Source organism: Phyllostomus discolor, chromosome 3, assembly GCF_004126475.2.
Source record: "Phyllostomus discolor isolate MPI-MPIP mPhyDis1 chromosome 3, mPhyDis1.pri.v3, whole genome shotgun sequence".
Classification (NCBI taxonomy): Eukaryota; Metazoa; Chordata; class Mammalia; order Chiroptera; family Phyllostomidae; genus Phyllostomus; species Phyllostomus discolor.
Window position 1 is genome coordinate 115,534,636 of NC_040905.2, and position 16,795 is coordinate 115,551,430.

Genomic DNA, 16,795 nt, shown 5'->3' on the forward strand with positions numbered 1-16,795 from the left:
CACACATTGATGTTTCTCTTCCTCTCTTTCTCTCTCCTTCTCTCTCTCAAAACAAATAAATAAAATCTTTTAAAAACTCAAGGTTTCCATGACCCCCTCCTGAGGTTCCATAATGTGCTAGAAGGGCTCCCAGAACTCAGGGAAATGCTTTACTTAGGTTTACTGATCTATCATAAAGGATACAACTCGGGAGCAGCAGACAGAAGAGCTGCACGGGGACGGTGTGGGGAGGGCGTGGAGTTTCCATGTGATCCCCAGGAGCACCACTTTTGCAGCACCTCTACATGTTCAACAACCCAAAAGCTCTCTGAACCCCTTCATTTAGGTTTTTTATGGATGTTCCATTACATGGGCTGGTTGATTAAGGCATTGGTCGTTGTCGATTAGCTCAGTCTTTAACCCCTGTCGCTCCAAGATGGTCGGGGCAGGGCTGAGAGTTCCAGCCCTCTAATGACAAGGTGGGTTCCCCTAGCAGCCAGTCCCCATCCTCTAAGGGTCACTTCATGGGCATAAACTCTGGTAAAGTTGAAAGGGGCTTGTTAATGAATAACAACAAATGCTTCTCTCACCCCATCACTCAGGAAATCCCAGGATTGTTAGGAGCTCTGTGCCAGGACCAGAGAAGACGACCACATAAATATTTATTATCTGACAATATCACAGGAACCTGTTTTTCTCTCTAGAAGCCTTTAGAGTTTCTGCCACCTTGCCATCCTCTCCCCCATCCTTGCTCTGGGTCCTTGTTATTTAATGGCGGGTCTGTGTGAAGTTCCTTGTTTCTTCTCGGAAGTCTCGGGGAATCTTAAGACTCCTGACCTGTTCTGAATGAGGTTCTGTGGCCCTCCCCAATCTGCTGACGGAAGCTCATGTCCCAAATGCTCCAGTAGATACCAAACCCCACTGGGGGACCACCAACCCATCAAGCCTCCCGTTTGGGTGGAGCCTGAAAAGCCGCTTCATGAAGCTAAATGAAGGTTTGATGGAAAAGGAGATGGCCTCCTCCTAGGCCCTGGCAGTTGTGCCCCGATGTGGAACCCACCTATGTGACCGTCTGAGTAATGGTTGCTGTGCTGTGGGCATCTCCAGAAGGAAGCGTGAGCACTGGAGTCAGCCAGTGGAGGACTTTTGACATACAAACAAAATTTGCTTATCCTAATGATTTCCCATTGTTACCTTGGAGTCCCTGGAATATCATTTTCTTTTTTTAGGTTGTGGGGGGTTTTTTGTTTTTGTTTTTCTTAAAGATTTTGTTTACCTACTTTCAGAGAGAGGGAAAGGGAGGGAGAACGAGGGAGAGAAACATCAATGTGTGGTTGTCTCCCGCACGCCCCCAGCTGGGGACCTGGCCCACAACCCAGGCATGTGCCCTGGCTAGGAATCGAACCGTGATCTCTTAGTTCTCAGGCTAGCACTCAATCCACTAAGCCACACCAGGCAGGGCAGATAACATTCTTTAAAAATCCAACTTTGAAAGGCTCTCAAAGCTAGTTTCTGGTCAACTCTATAATTCCTGGATTTGCTTATAGTACCTGCTTTTGGTCCAGACGCATCTTACAATACCATGCTTATCATGTGTATTTTGATTTGTGCAATTGCTCTGCCCTCTTTCCTTACCTTACATAGAGTTTTATTCTTTTCCTCTCAGCTAACACGCATCATTTGAGTACTGCGCTCTGAGATAAATTTCAGTTGCACTTTCTAAAAGGAGTAGCTCGTTACACCTTTGCTCACGCCACATCAAGTCTCCTGGGGTCTCGTGGCTCAGCCTGGCTCCCCAGCAGCGTCTGAGCACGGGATGGAAGCAGCAGAGCAGAACCATTCATACCCATATTTGCTAAACACTTAGCTGCTTTTTGGTAATTTGAGGGAAAAGTGGTACCAAAAGAACCCTTGAAATCTTGTCTTATTCTGTGTTGTTTTGAGCTTCCAGTGATCCTGAGAGTTCCTGAGATATTCCTCACCCTCGCCTCCAGGCCACCTAAATTCTAATGGAATGCTCTGCATGGTTTTGTCAGCTTCCCTGTAAAATGCTGCCAGTTTGTATAAAAAACAAGCCCACTGCCCTACCTCTGAGCTCTGCAGCACAGGCCTTTACAGAAGTATCAGAGGCCATTGTACCAAGGCCACCATTTAACCACTGTCAGTAAAAGCCACCTGGTGGAGAAGGACATTTCAGGGATGATTCTGATTTAATTTTATAATGATTTATCTGAAAGGAGAAAACTAATTTTTAAATTAATTTTTAATTGAATTTATTGGGGTGACATTGGTTAATAAAAGTATGTAGGTTTCAGGTGTACAGTTCTCTAGTACATCATCTGTGTATTGTATCGTATGTTCACCACCCCAAGTCAAGTCTCCTCCATCACCATTTATCCCCCGGCCCCCTCTCTTCTGTATTTTTAAAGACTATTTGCAGACTTCTTGACAATGCATGTATAGGTATATGGGTGACCCAGTTACCTCTCCTAGAGCAGTCCCCAGGCTACCCGCCCAGTGAGCAGCTGAGAAGAGTCTTATGCCCCACCCCACCCCTTTCTAGAGTGGGCTGGGAGGCTGACTGAGCCTTTCTAAGGTTGGTTGGTTGGTTGGTTGGTTTAGCTTTATGATCCTATGATTTTTTTTTTGAAATTTTTGTTTATTCTTTCTACTTAACCATTTCTATAACAGGAGTAGAAATTTAAATCGATTTTCTTCTCTGAAATCTAAATCTCGTCTGTCTTTTTTTTTTCTGATAAGTTAGGAAGCTTCCTGTGCTCCTTGTCTTAGAGTTACTTTTTAAACTATTTTAATTGGGGAAAGCAAATCTCATTTTTCTTCCATGGCACTGGAGTGCGAATTGTAGTTTTGGGCAGGAAGGACATCCAGCTGTTGAGCCCTTGATAATCAGGTCTCTGTGTGGAAGAGCCAGGGGGGTTCGTAGTGTGTGGGAGCAGTCTGCCTCAGGAAAGACACACGGACTCGTGAGCAGTCGGTGGGAACTGCTGTGGGTGCTCTCTGCTGCCCTCCCTACCCAACCTCTGCGGTGTTGCAGCCCTGCCCATCCTTACTCGTGATGTCGAGACTGCCGCGTGTCTCTGTCACGAGTAAGGCAACCTCTGTTCGAGGTTGCCTATCCATTCTCTGTCTTCTGGAGGCTGATCACTGAGTCCAGCCTGTGCTCCAAGGGAGCGGAGGACTCAGTGCCACCCTTGGGAGTGGGCGTCTCCATGTATTTATTATTTGGAATTGCTCTAAAGAAGTTTTGTGTCTGTCTTCTCTCCTGTTTATCAACCCACATTTAGTTTCACTTTGGGCTGTGGTCCAACACTGTTACTGTGGCGTCGGATGTCTGACTCTGGTCAGTGGTGGGCCTTCCCACATATGTCCTTTGTCCCTGTGACATGCTTTCGTCCTTCCTTCTTTGAGCACTTCTTTTCTGGTGCTACAGGAAGCCGCCTGCTCCTTTCCTATTTCCCAGGCTTAAAACCAGCCACTTCTCCAGAGGCCTTCGTTCCTCTTATTGGAGAGTGGTGTTAGGAGCCCAAACTGGGTGCCCATTGCTGCAGGTGTCACTGCTTCCAGACCTCCTTAGAGGGCAGAGTTAGGCCGTATATGTGTGTGTGTGCACTCATGTGCGATTGCTTCTCTGTGTATTCCTCTGAAGGTGTGGTCAGGTAAATGTGAACTCGCCCTGGCATCTCCAGGTCTAATCCAGTGCACACAGGTGTGTGCTGGCCTCCTGTTCTTGCTTACCTGGAACTCCCTTCTCTGTGGGTGAGAAATCTTGCCCCGCCATCTGCCACAGTGTGTTTGCTCACCCCCTACCCCCTGTGCATGCAGAGCACTTGCAGAATTATTCCCCTACCCCCGTGAGAAAAACCACCTAGACTCCAGTGTTTATATACAGTTCCTTTTGGCTTTGTTCTTACAGTTTTCACTCAAGACATCTTCCAAAGTTACTTAGGGCAGCCCTCTTTACCCTCCCATTCAGTGTGGTCTGTTACACATTTGCAATAGAGTTCAATTCATTTGTCACAGTCTGCATTCCATCCTGGCATCCCCTGACCTACTGGCTAGGTTGTTTTGATGGTTTGTGTACATTAAAGTTCATTTTTTGTGATGTGCAGCTCTATGGGTTCTGACAAATGCATTGTTATCCATCATCCAGCACTTTTCAGTATAGTTCTATCCCCCCAAAATTCCCTGGTGACATAGTCACAGCTTCCCCGCACCAGCTCCCAGCGTGCTCTGATCTGTGTTCTGTCCCTGTGGTTTGCTGTTTCCAGTCTGCTGTATAAATGGAATCCTATGGCATGTAGATTTGGGGTCTGGATTCTTTTATTTAGCAAAATGCACTTAAGATTCATCTGTGTTGCGTGAATCAGCAGCTCCTACATTTTTGCCTCTGAACATTATTTCATTGTATAAATGTACCACAGTTTGTTTACCCGTTTCCACATTGAGGGACACCGATATCCAGTTTTAGCAATCATGAGCAAAGCTCCGATAAACATTTGCATGCAGGTTTTTATGTAAATGTGTTTTCAGTTCACTTAGGTGAATACCTGAGGTTATCATTGTTGGGTCATGTAGTAAATCTATGTTTGGCTTGCTAAGAAACTGCCAGACACACCCAGAGTAGCTTACCAGTTTGCATCCCACCAGTGATGAATGAGAGTTCCTATTGTTTTAAATCCTCTGGAACATTTGGTGTTTTCAGTTTTTTGGATTTTGGCTGTTATGATAGGCGTGTGGTGATATTGCATTGTGGTTTTAATTGGCATTTCCCCAGTAACAAATGATATTGAGCATCTTTTCATGTGTTTTTTTGGCATCTGTATATCTTCTTTGTGTGAAACAGATGACTTCAGTGTCGGTTCAAATCATTTGCCTATTTTAAAACTTGGCTTTTGGTTCTCTTATTAAGTTTTAACATTACTTTAAATATTCTAGGTACGAGTCCTTTGTCAGATACAAGATTCACAGATATTTTCACCCAACCTTTAGCTTTTCTTTTCCTTCCCTTAAAGGTATGGTTACAACCCACATTGGTGTGGCGCAGTGGGTTGAGCATCATCCTTAGAACTGAAAGGTCACTGGTTCCATTCCTGATCAGGGCACATGCCTGGGTTGCAGACCAGGTCCCCGGTTGAGGGCGTGTGAGAGGCAGCCAATCAGTGTTTCTTTCTCACATCGATGTTTCTCTTCCTCTCTTTCTCCCTCCCTTCTCCTTTCTCTAAAAATATATAAAATCTTAAAAAATCTTTTTTTAAAGTATTATTTACAGAAGTTTTTAATTTAATAAATACAAAATACATTTCTCTTTTCTTTTCCTTTTAAGTGTATTTTATTGATTATGCTATTACAGTTGTCCCATTTTTTTCTCCCTTTTATTCCCTTCTGCCCTGCAGCCCCCATCTCACCAGCATTCTCCCACCTTAATTCACGTCCATGGGTCGTACATACAAGTTCTTTGGCTTCTCCATTTCCTATACAATTCTTAACCTCTCCCTGTCCCATAAATTGTGCCTACTATTTATGCTTATTTCCTATAAGCATATAACCTTTCCCCCCATTGTCCCTCACCCCCTCCCTGCTGATAACCCTCCATGTGATCTCTATTTCTGTGATTCTGTTCCTGTCTAGTTGTTTGCTTAGTTTGTTTTTTAGGTTCAGTTGTTGATAATTGTGAGTTTGTTGTCATTTTTCTATTCATATTTTTGATTTTCTTTTTCTTAGAAAAGTCCCTTTAGCATTTCATATGATAAGGGCTTGGTGATGATGAACTCCTTTAACCTGACCTTATCTGAGAAGCACTTTATCTGCCCTTCCATTCTAAATGAAAGCTTTGCTGGATAGAGCAATCTGGGATGTAGGTCCTTGCCTTTCATGACTTTGAATATTTCTTTCCAGCCCTTTCTTGTCTGCAATGTTTCTTTTGAGAAGTCAGCTGACAGTCTTATGGGAGCTCTTTTGTAGGTAACTATCTCCTTTTCTCTTGCTGCTTTTCAGATTCTCTCCTTATCTTTAACCCTGGGTAATGTAATTATGATGTGCCTTGGTGTGTTCCTTCTTGGATCCAACTTCTTTGGGACTCTCTGAGCTTCCTGGACTTCCTGGAAGTCTATTTCCTTTGCCAGATGGGGGAAGTTCTCCTTCATTATTTGTTCAAATAAGTTTTCACTTTCTTGCTTTTGTTCTTCTCCTTCTGGTACCCCTATGATTCAGATATTGGAATGTTTAAAGATGCCCTTGAGGTTCCTAAGCCTCTCCTTATTTTTTTCAGTTCTTGTGTTTTCATTCTGTTCTGGTTGAATGTTTATTTCTCCCTTCTGCTCCAAACTGTTGATTTGAGTCCCGGTTTCCTTCCCATCACTGTTGCTTCCCTGTACATTTTCCTTTATTTCACTTTTCATAGCCTTCACTTCTTCCTCTATTTTGCAACCATACTCAACCATTTCTGTGAACATCCTGATTACCAGTGTTTTCAACTCTGCATCTGATAGGTTGGCTGTCTTTTCATCACTTAGTTATATTTTTTCTGGAGCTTTGATCTCTTCTTTCAATTGGGCCACATTTTTTTTGTCTTGGTGCACCTGTTATGTAATTAGGGGCAGAGCCTTAGCTATTCACCAGGGTGGGGCAACTCACATTGATGCTTTGTGATGCTGTATGTTGGGGAGGGGTCCAAGAGAGAACAATGCTGTTTGCTCAGCTCTTGGCCATGTTTCAGTCACTTCCTCCTCTACTCACAAGCAAATTGGGCCCTTCTGGGACTGATTCCTGAGTGGGTCGTTTTGTGTATGTTCTAGGACCCTGTGGGTCTCTTCCATAAACTCTCCTGTGAGGCTGGGAGTTTCTCCCTCTGCCACAACCCCCACAGGTTTTTTCAGTCAGAGGCTTTGAAGCTTTATTTCCCCGTGATGGAACCCTGGGTTGCGTGGTCTGTCTTGCTCCCTAGTTGTTCTCCCAGTTTATCTGCATGTGAATGTGGAACCGCCTGCTCCACTAGCTGCAGCCTTGCCCACCCTGGCCCTCCAGCCGCCACCTTGCTGAGCATCCTGGCTGCCCATCTCTGCCCCTCCTACAACTCTGGGTGAATGTTTTTTCTTTTTTTCTTTTTTTTTAATTTTATTTTAATCATTGTTCAAGTACAGTTTTCTCCCTTTTACTCCCATCCCAGCCCACCCACCCAACCCTCCCCACTTCCCTCCCATTACCACCCTCCCCCTAGTTTTTGTCCATGTGTCCTTTAAATTTGTTCCTGTAAACCCTTCCCATTCTCCCCTGAAATTCCCTCTTCTCTCCCCTCTGTTCACTGTCAGTCTGTCCCTTATTTCAGTGTCTTTGGTTATATTTTGCTTGTTTCTTTGTTTTGTTGTTTAGGTTCCTGTTAAAGGTGAGATCATATGGTATTTGTCTTTCACTGCCTGGCTTGTTTCGCTTAGCATAATGCTTTCCAGCTCCATCCATGCTGTTGCAAAAGGTAGGAGCTCCTTTCTTTCTGCTGCATAGAATTCCATTGTGTAAATGTACCATAGTTTTTTGATTCATTCATTTACTGATGGGCATCTAGGTTGCTTCCAGCATCTAGCTATTGTAAATTGTGCTGCTGTGAACATTGGGATGCATAGGTTCTTTTGTATTGGTGTTTTAGTATTCTTAGGATAGAGTCCCAGCAGTGGAATTGCAGGGTCAAAAGGCAGATCCATTTTTAGTTTTCTGAGGAAGTTCCATACTGCTTTCCATAGTGGTTGTGCCAGTCTGCAGTCCCACCAACAGTGCACTAGGGTCCCCTTTTCTCCACAACCTCTCCAACACTTGTTTGTTGCTTTGTTTATGATGGCCATTCTGACTGGTGTGAAGTGGTATCTCATTGTAGTTTTAATTTGCATCTCTCCAATTGCGAATGTTTTTTCTTTAACTCCTTCTCTTTGGTTGTTGGACTTCCATACAGTTCTATTTTCTGGCAGTTCTGGTTGTTTTTTGTTTTTAAATTGTTACTGTCTTTTGGTTGTATGAGGAGGCACAGTGTATCTACCTATGCCTCCATCTTGGCCGGAAGTCTTCAAGATAAAGACTCAATATTTTTCTTTCATGGATCATGCTTTTGGTGTCGTATGTAAAAACTCATTGCCAGATCCAAGTCACATAGATTTTCTTCCAGAAGTTCTATACAAGCATAGTTTACATTGAGGTCCATGGCCCTTTTGGAGTACATTTTTGTGAAGGTGTGAGATATGTGTAAAGGTTCATCTTTTTGCATATGACATCCAATTCTCTAGTATCACTTGTTGAAATCAGGTGACTGTATTTGTGAAGGTCTATTTCTAAGCTCTCTATTCTGTTCCATTGATTTATGTGTCTATCCTTTTGTCCGTGTGACACTGTCTTGATTACTATAGACTTGTAGTAAGTCTTGACATTGTTTAATAGAAGCCCTCTGATTTTGTTTTTTAAGAGAATTATTTTGCCTATTCTACTTTGCTTTTTCATATAGTGGTACCTTGGTACTTGTTGTTAATTTGTTCCAGAAGTGATGGGTGCCGAAACTGACAAGCACTGAATGATGAAGCATTTTCTCTTGCAAGGTGGTGTTGTGACTCGTACGAGTTCTAGCCAGTGCATGAGTCCCAAGTAATCACGGAGTGCCGAAACATTTTTTTCTCATCAAAATGTGACAAATACAGGATTTAACAAGTTCTGAAGCTGATCTGAAGCTGATGAGTTCCAAGATATGACAAATAATTCTTGAATCAGCTTGTCAGTATCTATAGAAAAGCTTGCTAAATATTTTGGTTGAGATTACGTTGAATATATAGGCCAAACTGGGGAGAACTAACAAGCTGACTCTTCAGTCCATGAACGCAATGTATCTCTCCATTTATTTAGATTTTCTTTTCATCAATGTTCGGTAGTTTTTCACATACAGATTCTGTTAGAATCTGTTAGATATTATCCATGCACTTTTTTTGGTTGCTTTGTCATTTTTTTAAAAATTCAGATTACAGTTGTACATTATTGATACAGGAATACAATTAACTTTATGTATATTAATCTTGTATTCTGTGACCTTCATAAACTCACCTATTAGTTCCAAGAGTTTTGGGGGTTTTGTTTAAAGATTTTATTTATTTATTTTTTGAGAGGGGAAAGGAGGGAGAAAAAGAGGGAAACATCAGTATGTGGTTGCCTCTTGAGTACCCACCACTGGGGACCTGGCCTGCAACCCAGGCACGTGCCCTGACTGGGAATCTAACCACCGATCCTTTGATTCGCAGGCCGACACTCAATCTACTGAGCCAGCACCACCAGCCAGAGCTGTTTTGTTTTGTTTTTTTAATAGATTATTTGGAGACAATCACATCATCTGTTAATGAAGACAGTTTTTTATCTTCCTTTCACATATGTATGCCTTTTCTTTCATTTATTTGCCTCATTGCACTAGCTAGGACTTCCCGTACAGTGTTGAATAGGAGTAGTGAGTCATCCTTGCTTTGCTCCAGATCTTAGGAGGAAAATATTTAATTTCTTATCTTTAAGTATGATCTTGGGTGTTTTTCATAGCTACCCTTTATAAGTTGATGAAGTTTCCTTTTATTTCTAATTTGCTGAAAGTTTTTTTATCATGAATGTATGTTTAATTTTGTGATGCGCTTTTTGTGTGTGTCAGTGGATATTATCATAAGGTTTTTCTTATTTAGTCTTAGTATGACAAACTATACTGATTGATTTTTGAGTCTTAAACCAGCCTTGCATTTCTGAGATGCAGTTGGTTAGCCAAACAGTCTGTTTAGTTCTTTCCGTAAAATAAAAGATGCGTTGTTAATTTTCACCAATAACTTCATTGATTTGGATATTTTGAATATGTCAGCTATCTCCTGCATGGTATAATGTCAGTTGTTCTCAGTTAACATCTTGATTTGATTGCTATCAACTTCAGCTGGTCTGCCTGATCATGGAGCATTGTCCAGTGAGACATCTCCAGCACAAAACTTTGCAAACCACTTTCAACATGTTTGATCAGTCACATACTACACAAATCTCTTTTTGCATCTCTGTGGTGTTTTTATCTTTCTTGAAATAATAAAGCATAATATGCTGAAATGTTGCATATTTTCTTCCACCTTCAATACTAAAATGGCTACACAAAAATTCAACAATTTTGATATATTTTTTAAATTTTTTAAATTTATTTTTAGAAAGAGGGAAGGGAAGGAGAAACGTCATTTGTGGTTGCCTCTCACATGGCCCCCGTGAGGGACCTAGCCTGCAACCCAGGCACGTCCCCGACTGGGACTTGAACCAGTGACCCTTTGGTTTGAAGACTGCACTCAATCCACTGAGCTACACCAGCAGGGGCCAATTTTGATATATTTTTTAAGTGCATGCTGATATGACAGCTGTCACAATACAGTCTAACAAAATTGTTTCTAATGAAGTTGAAGACAACTAAACACTACTAGAGCCATCTTATGGGAAAAATGAAACAAACTTTTTGACCAACCCAATATCATCTTTATTTTTCCTTTTGTGAGTTTTAGTAGTTTCTCTTCCAAGTAATTGGTCTATTTCATTTAAGTTGTCAAATTTATGATGTTAGAGAGACTGTAATGTTCCTTTATTATCTTTTTAATGTCTGTGGGATCAGCAACAATGTTTTCTTTTTCATTCCTGTTATTGGTGTATTCTCTCTTTTACCTAGACAATTTGACAAGAGGTCTACCAAATATATTGATCTTTTCAAAGACCCAACTTTTGGTTTTACAGATTTGCCCTATTTCTGTTCTCAATTTTAATGATTTCTGGTCTTAAAATTTAAGAAGTTTCTTTTCTGCTGTTTGTTTTGTAATTTGTTCTTTTTTGCCTGATTTCTTAAAGGAGAAGTTTAGATTTTAGACCTTTTTGTTCTCTAACATGAGCATTTTACGGTAAATTTTCCTTTCAGCACTGCTTTAGCAACATTCCACAATTTGTGATGTGTTGTCTTTTCAACTTTCATTCAATTAAAAATGTTTTGTGGACTTCTAGTCAAGATGGAAGCATAGGTAAACATGGCTCAACTCTTCCCACAACCACACCAAAATTACAACTAAATTTTAAAATAACCACCACTCAGAACCATCAGAAACCAAGTTGAATGGAAGTGTGATAACTATAGAATTAAAGAAACAAAATCCAGTTGGTAGGAGGGGTAGAGACATGGAACAGGCTGGTCCCACATCCACATGTGGTGGAAAAAGTTCTTGAGGGATGCAGGAATGAAGACTTCCAGCCCCACACCAGACCCCCAGCCCAGGGTTCCAGTGCCAGGAATATAAATGCCCATAACTTCTGGCTGCAAAAACCAGAGGTGATTGAGTTGGTGAAAGTAATTTCTGGAGTCCAAAGCTGTTCCCCTTAAAGAATCTACATACAGATTTACTCAGACTCACAACCTCTGAGCTCCAGCACTGGGGTAGCAGCTTGAAAGTTGCCAGAGGCAGTGCTCGCTTCGGCAGCACATATACTAAAATTGGAACGATACAGAGAAGATTAGCATGGCCCCTGCGCAAGGATGACACGCAAATTCGTGAAATGTTCCATATTTTTAAAAGAGTAGAGGGAATTTCAGGGGACCATGGGAAGGGTTCACAGGAACAAACTTAAAGGACACATGGTCAAAAACTAAGGGGAGGGTGGTAATGGGAGGGAAGTGGGGAGGGGTGGGAGGGAGGGCTGGATTGGGAGTAAAAAGGAGAAAACTGTATTTGAACAATGATTAAAATAAAATTTTAAAAAAAAGTTGCCAGAGGCATACAGGGAGGAAATGTAGGGTCTAGCCTCAAGGCAAGGCTAGGGGGCAGCTTTCTCCCAGACAGAAGGATGGACAGAGACCATTGACCAGTTTCTGAACCCTCCTTACTCAGAGCCACAGAGCTGGCAAGCTAGTGCCATATCTGAGACTCCATCAATGACTAACACTGTTTGCCCTCAGTGTTAGTGAGATCTCCTGAGGCTCCACCCCACCCAACATACAGCTGGTAACTGTGACTTTTCCATATGAATGGCTGGTCTTGACTCATGTTTCACACCTTCCTAAATCCTATCAAACAAGCAACAGCTAAGTGGCCCCAGGTACTGCACTAATAACAGCCAACCTAGATTCACAGCTTGGCTTTGCCTGGAAATCTCCAAGCCCAGCACAAGTAGCAACCTTCTCAAATTGATTTATAGCTCAGGTAGGGTGGCCCTGGGCAAAACACAGGTGGGGGCTGACCTTTGCCTGCACCACCCAGGAAACCCCAGCGCCTTTTGCCCAGTGGACAGTTATAGACCACCTTGGTGCACCACCACCCTGCCCCTGCACAGCTGATCCTCCACAGAAGGTAGAAGTTGGTGGTCAGTAGTCACAGTCAGTCGTTGCAGTGAACTGGCCTGGGTAAATCCCTCCCATTGACCTGCCACAGCAACCAAGGATCAACTACAAGAGGAGGGTGTACTCATCTTACATGAAGGGCACACCTCTAGTACCCAGCTTGGGTGATAGGGGAGGCTGTGCCACTGGACCCTACAGGACACCTACTACATTAGGCCACACTACCAAGACAGGGAGTCATAGCGGCTCTACCTAATACATAGAAACAAACACAGGGAGGCTGCCAACATAAAGAGACAAAGAAACATGGCCCAAATGAAAGAACAGATCAAAACTCCAGAAAAACAACAAAATACAATGGAGATAAGCAGTCTATCAGATATAGAGTTCAAAACACCTGGTTATAAGGATTCTCAAGGAACTTAGCGAGGACCTGAACAGCATAAAAAAAGATCCCACCAGAAATAAAGGATACACTAATTGAAATAAAGAATAATTTATAGGGAAACAACAGAGTGGATGAAACTGAGAATCAAATAAATGATATGGAACATAAGGAAGCAAAAAACAACCAATCAGAACAAGGAGAAAAAAAAATCCAAAAAAATGAGGATAGCTAAGCAGCCCCTAGGACAACTTCAAGCATTCCAACATTCACATCACCCTTCCCTAATTTGGTGAAGGAAATAGACGTGGAAGTTCAGGAAGTACAGAGAGTCCCAAACAAGATGGATGCAAAAAGGCACACTCCAAGACACATCATAATTAAAATGCCAAAGGTTAAAGATAAAGAGAGAGTCTTAAAAGCAGCAAGAGAAAAACAGTTAGTTACCTACAGGGGAGTTCCCAGAAGACTGTCAGCTGATTTCTCAAAAGAAACTTTGCAGGCTAGAAGGGATTGGCAAGAAATATTCAAAGTCATGAAAAGCAGGGACCTACAGCCAATATTGCTCTACTCAGCAAAGCTATCATTTAGAATCAAATGGTGAATAAAGAGCTTCTCACACAAGGAGTTCATCATCACTAAACGATTACTGTATGAAATGTAAAAGGACTTAGAGACAGAATTATGGAGAGTGTTTTGATGGTTGCCAGATGGGAGGGGGTTGTGGGGGAATGGGTGAAGAGGGGAGGGGATTAAGAAGTACAAATGGGCAGTTACAGAACAGCCATGGGGATGTACAGTACAGTATAGGGAATGGAGTAGCCAGAGAACTTACACACATGCCCCATGGACATGAACAATGCTGTGGGGATTGCCTGAGTGAGTGGGGGTGCTGCATGGAGGGATGCAAAAGGGGGAAAATCAGGACAACTGTTAACAGCATAATCAATAAAATATAATTTAAAATATTTTGTAATTTCACTTGTGCCTTTAAAAAAATCTCTGGTTTATTTATAAGTGTGTGATCTCAATTGTAAATATTTGAGTATGTTTCCAGATAATATCCTGTTACTGATTTCTAGTTTAATCCTGTGTGGTCAGGAAACATTTTATAAATTTTAATTCTACTATATGTTGATAATTTACTTAATGGCTCACACTCTAGTGTATCTTCATGAATGTTCCATGTATACTTGAAAATTATATCTATTTTTTGTCCAGAAAAGGTCTAGCCATTGTCAAAATATTGAGAACAGATTGAACAACATCAATGTAACCTGGCAGCCAAGGAGAGTGGACTGGAATGCACATGCATGAACAGTGATGACTTCACTGTACTAGTCAGTGGGGGCGGTAGACACTGTTGAGTGAGCATGTGTAGTGTGTGGCCACCACATTAAAAAATGACTGAGCTAGTAGAGCAACAAATCTGCATTAAACTTTGCATTAAGCTTGAACATTTCTCCACGGAAACTATTCGGATGACTCAGAAGGCCGAAGCTATGGGCAACTGCTGACTGGCAGCTTCAATTCATCATGACAATGCGCCCACTCATGCATCACGTCTCATGCAGAATTTTTTTTGCAAAACACCAAATCACTCAGGTGACCCAGGCTCCCTACAGCCCAGATTTGGTGCCTTGAAATGTCTGACTTTTCCTAAAATTAAAATTACTTTTGAAAGGGAAGAGATTTCTGACCATTGATGAGATTCAGAAAAATATAACAGAGTAGCTGATGGCAATTGAGAGAACTGTGTGAGGTCCCAAGGTGCCTACTTTGAAGGGGACTGAGGTGTCATTGTCTATGTACAGTGTTTCTTGTATCCTGTATCTTCTTCAATAAATGTCTCTATTTTTCCTGGCTTGTGGCTGGATACCTTCTGAACAGACCTGGTATTACCTTGCTGTTGAAGAGAGCGCTCTAAAGATGTCATATAGTTGTGTCTTGCTTTTTTATACTATATAAGTATCAGGTCAGGTTAGTATATATAGAGAATATACATGCACATACATATGTTAGGTCATTATATGTATACATATGCTTTGTTATTCGGTTCATGCACATTTAGTACTGAATGTTCATTTGTTGATCCCTCATTATATAGTGTCCTTTTCTTCTCTGCAGCATTCCTTGCTTTTACTCTATTTTTTCTGATATTGATACAGCTGTCCAGCTTTCCCTGGATTAGTATTTTCATGATATCTTTTTCTGTGCTTTTACTGTTAACCTACCTATGTATGTATATTTAAAGTGGATTTTTTATAGACAGAATAAACTTGGGTCCTGTTTTTTTTTAATCCAATTTGACAATTTCTGTCTTTGCTGGTGTGTTTAGAATATTCTAATTTAAAATGATGGATTAAAATCTATCATTTTGCTAGTTATTTTCTATTCCTTCTGTTATTTGTTTCTTTTTTCCTGCTTTCTCTTTGGTTAAATGAGCATTTTCTTTTTTTATGATTTCATTTTGATATTTGTATTGATTTATTCCTTAGAATTGTTTAAAAAAACTTTTTTTACTCTCCCATGGGACGTATAATATAGTACATTCTAAGTTAATGTGTGCTGCCTTCATGCAACAGCCCACCACTTTCTGTGTTCTGTAAGGTCCTTCTAAGAGCATATTTCAGTATCTCCCTCTAGTCCTTGTGCTGTTTTCTCATATATTTTGCTTTGCATAGCTGTAAACACACGGCTTGTTGTTACTATTTGCTTTGGACCAGGGGTTGCCCACCTTCCTGAAAGAGCAGGTGGTGCTTGTTACACCTGTGAGCCGAACCCACCTGCATGTTCTCCATCTCAGCCCCAGTCCTGCCTGTGATGTGGCTTCATTCCCTACGGAAATGCACAGAGGTGTTGAGCTTTCTTCATGAGCGTGCAGCTTGTCTCCTGCAGCGTGCGCATGTTTTCTGCCCGGCGGCGTCCCAGCAGTCATCCAGTAGGTTGTATGGAACTGCTTCGCCTTGCCTTTCGCTTGCCTTTCCTCTCTTGGTGGCTGTGAATTTCTCTGTTCTTCATGCTCACAGGAGTGCTGTGTTCTTTCCTGTAGCATCTCTATGCAAACATACCTGTGTCAACACTGAAGTCCAGAGGATGTGACTGTTCTGGGAGGAGTGGGGATTGTGAGAAATGAATTCAGAAACTTGTAGAACGGGGGGCAGTCATGACTTGCATGTAAGCACTGTCATAGCTTCAAACCCTGTAGCTAGTTCTGGGAGCAGCACTACCGACTGGACCCATGGGTTATCGGGGTGTACTTATAATGGGAATGTTGTGTGCAATCTGGGGGATCTAACTGTTTACATGTAATAAGACATGTCTTCTATGTGTGTGTGTCTATATAGATACACATGTATACATGTATACAATGTGTATAAGTACATACAACATTTACAGCTATATACACATATATATGTGATTTCTCTAGGTTGGGTCTTCCAAAATTTCCCCCAAGATTTTGAGAAATATCAGACCCCTGAGTCCATGTTTTAGTTCTAGACCATTGGTCAGACTCTGCTTCGTCTTCTCACCCAGCTGAGCCCCCGTGTGCCGCAAAAGCTCCCGCTGGTGTCCACAGATGGTGTGTTCCTGCTCACATTCCCTCTCTCTTTTCCTTTTTCTTCCAGTCGTGGCATTCCTGGTGGCTTTTCATCAGAACAAGCAGCTGATTGGAGACCGAGGACTGCTGCCCTGCAAAGTGTATCTGAAGAGTGTGCAGCGGCACTTCCAGGGGCGGGTCGGCTGGGACACCATGAGCTCCACCCCGACCCTCCTCTGGCTGCTGGACTGGTCCCACATGGACTCCAACCTGGACGCCCTCGCGCTGCTCGGGTTGGGCATCTCAGCTGTCGTCCTGGTCACAGGCTGTGCCAATATGATCCTCATGGCTGCGCTCTGGGTCCTCTACATGTCCCTAGTCAATGTGGGACAGATCTGGTAAGTGGGAAGGACTGGGCACACGTGAGCTCAGCGTGCTGTAACCCGGCGGCTTGGGGACGTTACACACCGCATAGCAAACCACATCTGGCAACTGGAGGGTTTGAGCAGGCTTTCTCCTTACATTAGTT

The 16,795-nt window shown here is 42.2% G+C and overlaps 1 protein-coding gene and 1 non-coding gene across 7 annotated transcripts in view; both read left to right on the top strand.

Annotated features, from left to right (window-relative positions):
• Nucleotides 1-16,795, top strand: part of LMF1 (lipase maturation factor 1) — a 109,277-nt gene that overhangs the window by 3,030 nt on the left and 89,452 nt on the right. For 5 of the 6 annotated variants that reach the window (XM_036021101.1, XM_036021104.1, XM_028529412.2 and 2 more), the window contains exon 2: nucleotides 16,355-16,664. In XM_036021101.1, coding sequence (XP_035876994.1) covers nucleotides 16,355-16,664 — 310 coding nt within the window. Of the gene's footprint in view, nucleotides 1-16,354; nucleotides 16,665-16,795 lie in introns of those variants that run through there. The other variant, XM_036021106.1, reaches the window with a different exon arrangement.
• On the top strand, nucleotides 11,468-11,574 carry LOC114513714. The gene has a single exon (XR_003685857.1). It is a non-coding gene; the product is annotated as a U6 spliceosomal RNA (small nuclear RNA).